Source organism: Pteropus medius, unplaced genomic scaffold, assembly GCF_902729225.1.
Source record: "Pteropus medius unplaced genomic scaffold, Ma_sr-lr_union100, whole genome shotgun sequence".
Classification (NCBI taxonomy): domain Eukaryota; kingdom Metazoa; phylum Chordata; class Mammalia; order Chiroptera; family Pteropodidae; genus Pteropus; species Pteropus medius.
The window spans coordinates 720,162-730,993 of record NW_024349569.1 but is presented as its reverse complement, the minus strand read 5'-3'; the positions used below and the strand labels follow the sequence as shown (position 1 = coordinate 730,993).

At 37.4% G+C, this 10,832-nt stretch overlaps 1 protein-coding gene across 1 annotated transcript; it reads left to right on the top strand.

Moving 5' to 3' along the window:
* Positions 1–22: 22 nt before the first annotated feature.
* EXPH5 (exophilin 5) lies at positions 23–9,648 on the top strand. The gene is made up of 2 exons (XM_039883175.1): positions 23–177; positions 2,534–9,648. Exons 1-2 carry the CDS (start codon positions 114–116, stop codon positions 7,894–7,896), a joined length of 5,427 nt encoding a protein of 1,808 aa, XP_039739109.1. The 5' UTR covers positions 23–113; the 3' UTR covers positions 7,897–9,648.
* The last annotated feature ends 1,184 nt before the right edge of the window (positions 9,649–10,832 follow it).

Sequence of the window (10,832 nt, the reverse complement as noted above, 5' to 3'; positions counted from 1 at the left end):
AAGGTCCAGAAATAATGTTGCATTTTCTATTTTTAAATTAGCAGGCAAAACTATACAATTCACCTCTGGAAAATCAACCAATTGACAGTGCATTTGTCCCCAAGCCAGCAGGCATGAGGGAGGGAAGTGGCGTGCCTCCGTGGGATGCTTCCCTGCTGGAGAATGAGTTTTTCCAAGGTAAGTCTATGCATTAAATTGCCTTTGGAACTCCCGGTACTAAAGCAAATAATAATTACAGTTTGTATGAAAATGCTCAAAACATATCAAACCCTATACTTTATTTTTGAAATCCTCCTGTTTACCTTATCTAAAGGGGATGTTGTTATATGCTATTAACACAAATATTAAAGATTCTTATATTTAAATATAACCTAAGCAGATATTCTCAGACCAAGCCTGATAAATCTATGGAATGGTAATAATGTTTAATATTTAACCTCAGGTGAAAAAAAATACACCTTTAGGAACTATATCTATGAAGTTTGCTGTTCTTAATAAACTTTTATAGTTTCTGATTAGGACTTACATAAACGCACTGTGATGAAATCTAATTGTTAAACAATTAACCTAGTACCATAGATAACAATAAAGAGTGAAATAGATTCCAAAAGTACTACATGTACATGGATGTTATTATTATATAAGCATAGCTTCCCTTTACAAAAGTTATAATAATAATAAAAATCAGCCTGGCCATTTGAATGTTGAACTCTGAAGTCATTTGGAGGAACTTAATTCAATTTGCAGGGGCAATGACATTACCTTGGCCCTATAGGTGGGACAAGTGGAGTGGTACGAGAGAGACAGCCAGCTGGATGGTGAACCTAGAGACTCCGTTTAGTGACATGGTTCCTGGCAGAAAACTTGCTTCAGAGAAAAGACCAAAAGGAAAATCTCTGCTCCAAAACAAAGATTTTGCTAGTAGAGAGAGGAAAGGTACCATTTATGAAATGAAAAAATGACCTTGGCTCCTGAAAATAAAGAGGAGAAACAGAATAGGAATTTTTTGCACCAACTTACAAATAAAATAGGGTAGGGAAAATCCAGAACAGATCTCAAAAACCCCTTCAGCACCTGCCCTAACATAGTCGACATGCCACAAATAAATCCTACTTACATTCACTCAGATACTAATATACCTCACTTTCCCAGTCATAGAAGAGTTAAAATCACATTTTTAAATGACAAATCATTTTAAATTACCAAAGAGAGTGCACCATTTTATGTAACTCAGAAGGAAAAATTTCTGTAAACCAAAAACTTCTTCAGCAATTTAAATAACCTCATAACTTATTTCTCATGTCAGATTTGATTTTTTATGAACATTTCTTCAATAAATATATAATCTATTTGTATTTATTGTGACATGAATATAGTAAAGTGATATGTACTACAACTGGACGTTAGGGAATCTTAAAATCTTAAAAGATTATGATTCTATTTAAATTCTAACAGGTTTTTAGTGAGGAAAAGATGTCAAATATGATTAAATAAACACAATTCAAAGAAATATCAACAAACTGAAAATGTCCTGTAACTTGTCTGAGGTCTCAGAGACTGTGGACCTAGTAAGTGTGGGCCCTGGACCTGGGGTTGGCCTACGTCCTCAGTATTGTGAGGAGGCCAATGGGCCCTAACTTGGACATCACTCTCCAACCTTGCTACTGAGAGACATTATGTAATATTATGTGCTCATAGTGAAATCATCTTATAATTCATTAAAGGAGAAAATGAAAAGTGAATTTTTATGGCACAGGGTGGCATTGCACAGTGCTTGCATGCATGGACTCAGGAGACACACTGCCTGGATCCACTTACTACCTGTGTGACCTCAGCAACTTACTGAATCACTTTGTGCCTCATTTTCCTCATTTATGAAATGACACTAGTAATAATACCGACCTTATAAGGTCATGTGAGGATTTAATGAGTTAAAAAATTAAGTGCTTAGAACTGTACCTGACACATAGAAAGTGCTATATCAAAGGAGTGCCAGTGGATCTTAATTTTTCCAGGAAAAATAATCTGCCTTTAGCATATCATTGAACAATATTGTATAAAACTTTAAATTTTATGTATTGCTCAAATCCATCTAAATAAGTACATTTATAAATTAGGTGCTAAACTTTCAGTGGTAATGCTGTTTTCTTAATGGTGCAACTGAGAATTCACATTATTTACAGACTCATATTTGTATTATGATCCTCTGAGTAAATATTTTAGCTACCTAGTGATGCAAAAATGCACTAAAAGAAATCATGATTAAAATTTGTTGTTAAAAAAATGATGTAGCTTTATGTCCTTAAGGCATTATGGAAGATTAACTTGGAAAAAGTATGAAAGAGAAACTTCCATTATAGCTTTGTAAAAGCCAGACTGTCTTAAAAACATAATCAAAACTAATGTCATCACATTTATGATATATGATAAAAATAAAATTATAAATGATTATGCTTCTTGAAGAGGGGCCCACTCAAATTATTAATAGATTGTAAAATGTTATACCAAAAAATCACTCATATTTTCCTTTCAGTTTTAGATGATTTGGATAGCAAACTGGCTCAGGAACAATCTTCAAGCTCAGTGAATACCAGAACACCTATCAACTATGAATCAAGAACACGGTTCAGTCATTTTTACTCCAGTGGCAACGGACACGGTAATATCACAGGAAGGCACAAAAATCACTATAATGAAACTTCTAATATGTCTATCTATGACATCCTAAGACCAGGAACCCCTAGGGAAGGTTTTAAAACCTTTTCTCCTAGAACAAGGACAATTTATGATATGTACAGGACAAGGGAGCCCAGAGTTTTGAAAGAAGATTATGTGCAAAAGAACACTTTTGGTAGTGCCTCTCTGTGTTTCGACAGCAGGCAACAATTAGCCTCACCAGCTACAGGGTACTTCACAACAAGAAGCTTACATTTTCCAGCCACAATTCAGAACAAGTGTGGATTTATACCATCAAGCCATCAGCAGAGCCCAAAGAGAACTCCTTTATCATCCATCATATGGAATAGATCAGATTCTTGTAGAGACAGGCAGAATCAGGAAGAGTTGAGGGTACCATCACCAATGGAAATTGACCCTGCTGACCAATATATGTATCCCAAGTGTTCTCAGGAGGATAGAAGATATGAATTTTACCGTTCACAGGGTGTTTACAGAAGCATTAGTTTAAATTCCCCCATGGATAATGCAATGAGTCCTGACCCATTTGAGAACTCAGAGAATATGCCATTCTACCATCAAGACAACCCATTTGCTAAGTCTTTCTTTAGCAATACCTTTGGACGAAGCAGGGAACAGAGAAGTGGGCAAAGTCCTTTTGGGGTGCAACAGGAAGAATATTCTTCCTGGTCTGGCTTTCATCAAAGCAGGAAACCATTCACTTCTTCTGACAGAGACTTTGAAATGATTTCCACTGAAGCAAATAATGCAGCAACTGGTCGCAGCCATAGTGTTTCTACTCAACACTGGGGATCATTTTCTCCCAGTTATGGAACAAACATTTCCAGAGACCAAGAAGAGCCACATCCTTGGCAGTTTGACTCTCAGACAACCACACTGGAGAGTATGGAGGTATCACAAGGTAACAGGAACCAGATGATTCATTTCAGCACACCAAATCTTTGCTCCATGACTAGTTCAAGCTACCACATCAAACCTGGTGGGTTAGAATGTCAGTGGGACAGTTCTCCTACAGAAGTACATGTTAACAGAGAACCTTACTCATTGGGAATTGCTCAGACTCTAGCATCCTCATTCGGAACTTCCTTCCCCCAGACTCCCGATGATGAAGGGAATTCTCAGAGTTCCAGCATTCCCAATCCCACAGTCACTTTGCAGAAAATTAAGCCTGCCTCTCTTCCATTAAGAAGCTACACAGAAGTCACTGTAACCAACAGTGATTCAGCCGATTCTCCACCTCTTACTGAAAGCCAACCCAATATCTTAGTCACAGAAGTGAATAATGAGAAAGACTTGATCAAATCTGTTTCAGAAAAAGATAAACTAAACAAGATGGATTACACAAACAGAACAAGTGTAGTACCCCAACCTGTTTCACAGACAATAATCTCTAACCCTTCAGCTGATTTTCAAAATCCTCTCTCCCAAGACTCAGCCAAAAGCAACAGATTTGTTTTTAATGCATCTACCACAATAAGTTCAAAAAAGTCACCCAGAGTCATTTCCCGGAAAGATATCTCCAAAATTCATATATCACAGAGAGAGAAAGCCAATGAACTACAAAAAGATAAGCGTTATACTGAAAACAGAAAACTTGGCTCGGCAACATCCTTTCCTTTCATTTGGGAAAGCAGAATACCATCATCACTTCCTAGCCCAAATCAGGAATTAATAGTAAGTAATGAAGGTACTTCAAGCATTATTAAAAATAACCACTGGAGCTCTGAACCTACTGATAATCAAAATGCACAGTCTCCAGAAAAGCCTGCAATTTTAGGTACCAAGGAAGAACAATGTGCCAAAATTCATTCTACCGACCATAGCAAGTCAGCTACTGGCCACAGTATCCCATGTGTTTCTTTAGGTCTGTCATCAGGTATACTACCAGATTCCTCTCCATCGAATAATTCTTTCCTTGATGCACTGGTGGTTCCTTCTACTACAGTGTTCTTCAAGAAAACTCCTTTGGGCAAAGATCCATCTTGGGGAGAAAAAGAAGAAAAAGACAGTGATAGCAAGAATCAGAACAATCAGTTAGCCCTAAGCCCCTCAGAAAATCAAAAGAGTGATGATAGCTGTGTGTCTGTACATAATGAAGTGGTTGATGTTGTCAAATGCCACGTACACCCTCCTTTCAGGGCAGGAAAGGGAAAAGGGAAAGTAAGACGACGTATATCCTATATTGAACAGTTAAGCAAAACAGAAAGTAAATCAATACCCACAAATGACAGCAGTAGCTTCATTGACATGAATCAAAGCAATTCCAAGGCTCCTGAGCTTCACACAATTTATTGTACCCTACCAAGAAAAGCAGCCAGTTTTCCCATCAGTAACAGGAAGTCAGAAAGTAAAATAATGGCTTCTTCATTTAGGAATGAGCCACTTCCACTCCAAATCGAAAATAATGTGGAAGATCCAATAGGGAAAGACACATCAAACAAAATCAATCCCAGTTATTCAAAATCAGAAAGCAAATGTTCTACAGTAGTTTCAGACTCAGTAGCACCTGAAGCCACAGAGAGGATGACAAATGTGACGAACATTGGATCTGCTTCCATTAGAAAAGGACCACTTCCATTCCTCATCAAGAGGGCTGTGTCATGTCCTTCAGGGGTATCATGCGCCTCAGTTGAAAAAGATGAAAAAGAAAGATGCTTGGTCTCCAACATGGATGCTTCTGCTATAACACTAAGGCCTGAGGAGAAAACCATTAATCCTCTGGAAAGTAACTCCTCTGTTAGGGATTCTTCTATAACCAGAAGACACCACCAAAAGGAGTATTCTCAAGAATGTACTGAAAAGGATGGTAAAATTGCTGCCTCCAGTACAAGTATGTTTTCCCTTTTAAATGAAGACTTTTCACCTTTTTCTTCAGGTATGTCAGGGGAAAAAAGTGGGAAAACATTATACAAATTTAAGACTACTAGTATGTTTTCTGTATCTGGTGATGAAGATAATGTAAAATGCCTTGAGATAGTTTCAGTATATTATACTCTACCAAGGAAACACAGCAAAAAATTCTGTGACCTCCTTCAAAAGTACACACAAAATATCAATTCACTTACAGAATCAACTAAATTGGGGACTGAAACATTTCCTAATGCTTTAGAAAAAGACAAACGCAGTTCTACACAAGAGCAGTCAGGAACACCTTCATCTGAAGATCCGAAGATGCTGCTCAGCTCTGCTCAGGAGAATAGCCTTTGTCGTTCTCACAACACTGAAAATGTGACTGTTTCACAATTACCAAGTATTGGGCCCTCATTACAGGAAATGTCTTCTATTGAGGCAAATGTCTCTCTTCATAAAGGAGAACCTAAAACTAGAGAGATTTCCCCAGATAACTTAACTAAAATACCTCTAAGTGAGTCTCAAAGCAGGAAAGACAGAGGGAAAGAATTGCAAAGTGAAACCCTGTGTACTTCATCAATGCTTCAGGAAAAAAAAGTTATAGAAGAGAAATCTGAAAATTGTCAGAAATCCATTAAATCAGGTAACAGTGATCCTTCTAATCTTCCAGCCAATTCAGAAGAGAATGTTGAAAATCCCCAAACCAGAAGAAGTTCTGGGGAGTGTGCAGGTAGTGGTATAGCCATTACAGCTACCGGAAGTAGAAAATGTCTTCAGAAAGATATCACAGGCATAGCTAAAGATGATGGATTTCAGCCTAGGAAAGTCAGAGGGGAAATTGGAGCAGATTTCCGAAAAAAGACTGATAAATCACTTTCTGACTCAGAAAGCCAAGTCTTTGCTCTTTCTCCAGCTTTGCATAAACTACAGCTTGATGAGGGGACTTGTTCAGGTGAAAGAGATTTAGACAATTTGCATTCTGAACCCAGAGAACCACTTCAAAGAAGTCAGGAGGTAAATTTGACAGAGAACAGCAAGGCTAAAGATGAAATGCAGAGGTTGGCATGGGATCAACTTTTACTTCCTGCAAGAAGTAATAAAAATAAAATCAGTTTGGATGACCTAGGAAAAGGGAAAAACAGATCATCAGTTAAACAGAGTTTGGCACCCAAGTCCAAAACAAGCAGAAAATTTCCAGCTAAAGATTTAAGCCCCAGAAGGCATGTAGCTACTATCTTCCCTCAAAATGGGAACAGTTCTGACTTCAGTGATTTATCTCTTGGCACACCAGAGTGCAACCCACTGTCCCCTGAGCCTATTCCAAAGTCCACAGAATCCACAGATAAAAGCAGGCTAAGTATTGATGGAATGGACATGGGGAAATCAAAGAACCCTTTCCAGGTTACCATAACATCCAAAAGAGAAGCTTGTACACACTTAAACAATCAGAAGTCTAACAGCATCTCAGGACCACATCAGAATGAGTTTAAAAATATCTCAGAATTACCACCAACCTATGAGAATTCTAAAGATTTAACGGTAGCTCAGACTTTGGAAAGAGAGTCAGGAACCCCGGCCCAACCCACCTTCACCAGCCTAGGGGAAGCCAGCTTCTCTGACCATCAGAGGAGACGGAACCCTCATTTTCCGCTGAAGCCTGCAGAGAAATCCACAATAAGCACCCCACAGGCCGGTTATCAGCAACTACAAAGGAGTGCTGTATCTCTGGAGTGGGAAGCTGAGCCACAGCCCTATCGTTCAAAGAGTTTAAAAAGCATCAGTGTGCACGGTGATCTGCTACGCAAAAGCCATCCTCCAAAAGCCAGGGGGCGCCATTTTTCTGAAGGCATTTCTACTGACAATGCCCTGAGCCAACTGACCCTGGGGGATGAATTCTCCAACAGCGGATGCAATCGAAGATTCAAGTCTTTTTCTGAACTTTCCTCCTGTGATGAAAATGAAAGTTGGGCTTTGTATAGCGGCAGGACGAAAACAGGTCCCAAATCTGCAACCTCGATATCCAGGCCTATCGACTATGGGATTTTTGGAAAGGAACAACAGTTGGCTTTCTTGGAGAATGTAAAGAGGTCACTCACACAAGGAAGATTATGGAAACCAAGTTTTCTTAAGAACCCTGGCTTCCTGAAAGATGACATAATTAACCCTTCTAACCCAACGGAGTCATCGAGCTCAAATTCTTCCAGCAATCAGATGCCAGAAGATGGCTTATCTCTCAGCATGCCACTTAATATCTATGAAGAGGACCCAGTAGACTCAGATGGTGACACAGACACAACCACAGATGATGAATACTACCTGGATGAAAATGACAAAGAGTCAGAACTGTGAGGCTTTTTCAATAAAATGCATATACTTTTCACCAAAAGTTTGTAATGGAAATAAAGTATAAATGTGTATGTCCATGGGAATGACAGATATAAAAAAGATCTATTTGGGTAGTATCTGCTCTGAAACAATCCATTTTCCCCCCTTCCACAGCCTACACATACACTTCCTGAATTCTAGAGCAATGAATTCTCTGCTCTTTTCTTCCTCTGTATATATCCTTGGCTTTCTGCTCTACTTTCCCTTTAACTTTATTTACACACTTCATTGTGATTTACAACCCTAATATCTCAGGCACGTACAAAACTTATTAGTTACCCAGCACAATTGCAACACTCTGTATTGCTTCCTCTGGTCCACACCCCATACTCATAATATTAAATAAAATGTAAGGATAATGACAATGGAGTAAATATTATCATCCTGTTTGACTCATCGATATGTAGGAGGTTTAGGGTTGGGTTTTTGTTTTTGTTTTCGTTTTCGTTTTTGTTTTTCCCTTTCAACCAAAGATGAAAGAATTTTCATAATGGTGTCCATAGTGGAGCTAGAGAGCTACATGTTTAAAGTGCTTATTGAGATTACAGATGAGGAACTGAATCCCTAGTAAGCCAAACAACACTAGTACTCCTAGGAATTCCTTTAAAATGGTTTGTAAGGATTGGCTGAATTGCTAAGAACTGAATTTTAATCAAGTCAAGGACTCAAGCCAGGAACCTGAGGGTACAGAAGGTGACTTGGCCACCGAATTTCTGCTTAGGAAGGAAATGTAACTGAGGGGTAGAGAGAAGTAGACACCCCTTCATGAGACTGACATCCTTACTTCAGCTCTCTGAGCAACTGGTTTTTCCCATTTATCCAGCACTATCCGTTTTTCTATTTTCTTCATTTTCCATATGGGGCATTTTAGTCACAAGTACCAAGTGGTTACATAGCCTTGGCCAAGTCCCTAAAGTGCTGCCTAGTCAGATCTGACACCCTGAGATTCACAGGCTTCTTTGCCAGATCATTTACCAAACCCTTGGGAATAAGGCATTGTTTCTAAGGGCTTATCCCTACAAGTCTTTCAGTAATTTATCTAGACTAAATAACTTCTCATATCCTTTGATAATCAGACTTTCCTAACCCTTTAGTTGCCATGCAGAACTTCTGGGAATTTCTCTCCTCCTACTCAAAATAAAGACCAATAGATGGTGGTGGAAATAATTTGCTAAAACTACAGAAAGTATGCCATCCTGGATCTTAGGCCTGTGAGGGTCAACATAAGTAGATTTCATCTTGTTTCGTTTATATTTGCTTCCTGACCTAATTTTATTTTCCATTTTTCTCCTCTAATCTGTTTCTTCCATTTTTCTCACCTGCTCTGTTTTATCCATATAAGTTAAGGATAATGATAGATGTTAGTGAAATGTATAGAGATTTGGAACTGATAAAATTCAAGAAAGAACTATATTATCATTACCTTCTTAATCATTGCCTTTCTCAGAAGCAAGACACCAGGGCAAGTTTAAGTTGTTCCCGTGCCACTCAGAACTATGAAGATGTGGTAACTAACATGAAAGCTACTCCTTAAAGCTGAAAATTGTTTTAAACTTCAGGCCCTGACCAATCTTGAACTTAAAGAGACTGATAATAGAATTTTAAATCGACTCTTTTGCATTTTTCAATTTAATTTTGTACATAAAGAAAAAATAACAACTGATTTTTTGTTTTATGTATGTTTGTAAATTCTACTTTCCCCCATTTTCTATTTATCTAATTATTTAAGTAAAATTTTCATAAGCCATGACCTGTTTTTTTATGTCATTTAAAGATATGCAGTTATTATTTTAATATTAAGATTCTTGATTTTTTTAATGATCAGCCTGCGAGTTCTATTTCAGCAAATACTCTGAGTCTATATGTGTCCTACAAAAGGTGAAATAAAACTAACTTATTTTTCACTGAATTTAGGCTCTATCAACATTAACGCCCTTGACATAGGTAAGTTAAGGTGAGGATAAACAATGACTTTAGTGACCTGATTCTTTGCACTAGAATATATTATCTGAATTCAAAGGTAACTGATGGTCAGTGCTCACTTTCACTGTAATGTTTGCTTGTTGGTCTGGCTCAAGAATCGAGAAAACAGAAAATCCATTAAAATAGCACCTTCTATAGTTTTATACTTGTATAAAACCCTTCGTGAAAGAAGTATGGCTAATTTCTATGTATTTTAACATACAAACTGCTGCATTTTAATATTCATTTTTGGTATAGCCATATTAATCTATAATAGTCATTTTTATATTCATAACTTGTTTTCTAAAAAGTATAGTCATTGTTAAAATAAATATTCGCATAAATGGAGTAAACCATGAGAGAATCAATACTAATAAGTACCTGGTAAATTAGTAACTTGTTTAGATAATGGACTTCAATAACCATAAATTTTACATGTAAAGTCTACTTAAAAGAGGGCTCAATGAGATTTTTTTCATTTTTAGAGACTTTCCTTCAAATACTTTACCCTTTTACATTGTAAATACATTGATATTAATAAAACTTCAACTGCTACTAACAAGGTTTTGGCTAGGATAAGCTCTTAAAAGCTACTTAGTGTAGGAGGCAACTATGTGACTGTATGGAGGTGGCGAAAGAAAGTCCACTTAGGTTATGGCGAAGATGGAAATCAAATTGGAAAATCCACACCTCCATAAGAGTAATGTATTTCGTCGATTGGTCAAAGGGTTAAAGAGGCCTAATTGCTAAGAGTTTATTGTTAATAATAGTAATGATGCTTCAGAATATCCCATTTAAATGTACAGTGTAAATATGTAAATATTTTACTTTCCAAGCAAGTTCGTGATGCATTGCTATGTAGGGTCTTCTTGGGATTGGCACTTCTGTGTTCTGAAACAAATAAGCCTTATGCACTTTCGTTAACATGTTGTTAGATA

Excerpts from the sequence above, each read along its gene's own strand:
- EXPH5 (XM_039883175.1), top strand. The coding sequence starts at position 114 with ATGAGGGAGGGAAGTGGCGTGCCTCCGTGGGATGCTTCCCTGCTGGAG. Across the intron at positions 178-2,533 it reads GGAGAATGAGTTTTTCCAAG|TTTTAGATGATTTGGATAGC; the intron begins GTAAGTCTATGC and ends TTTTCCTTTCAG.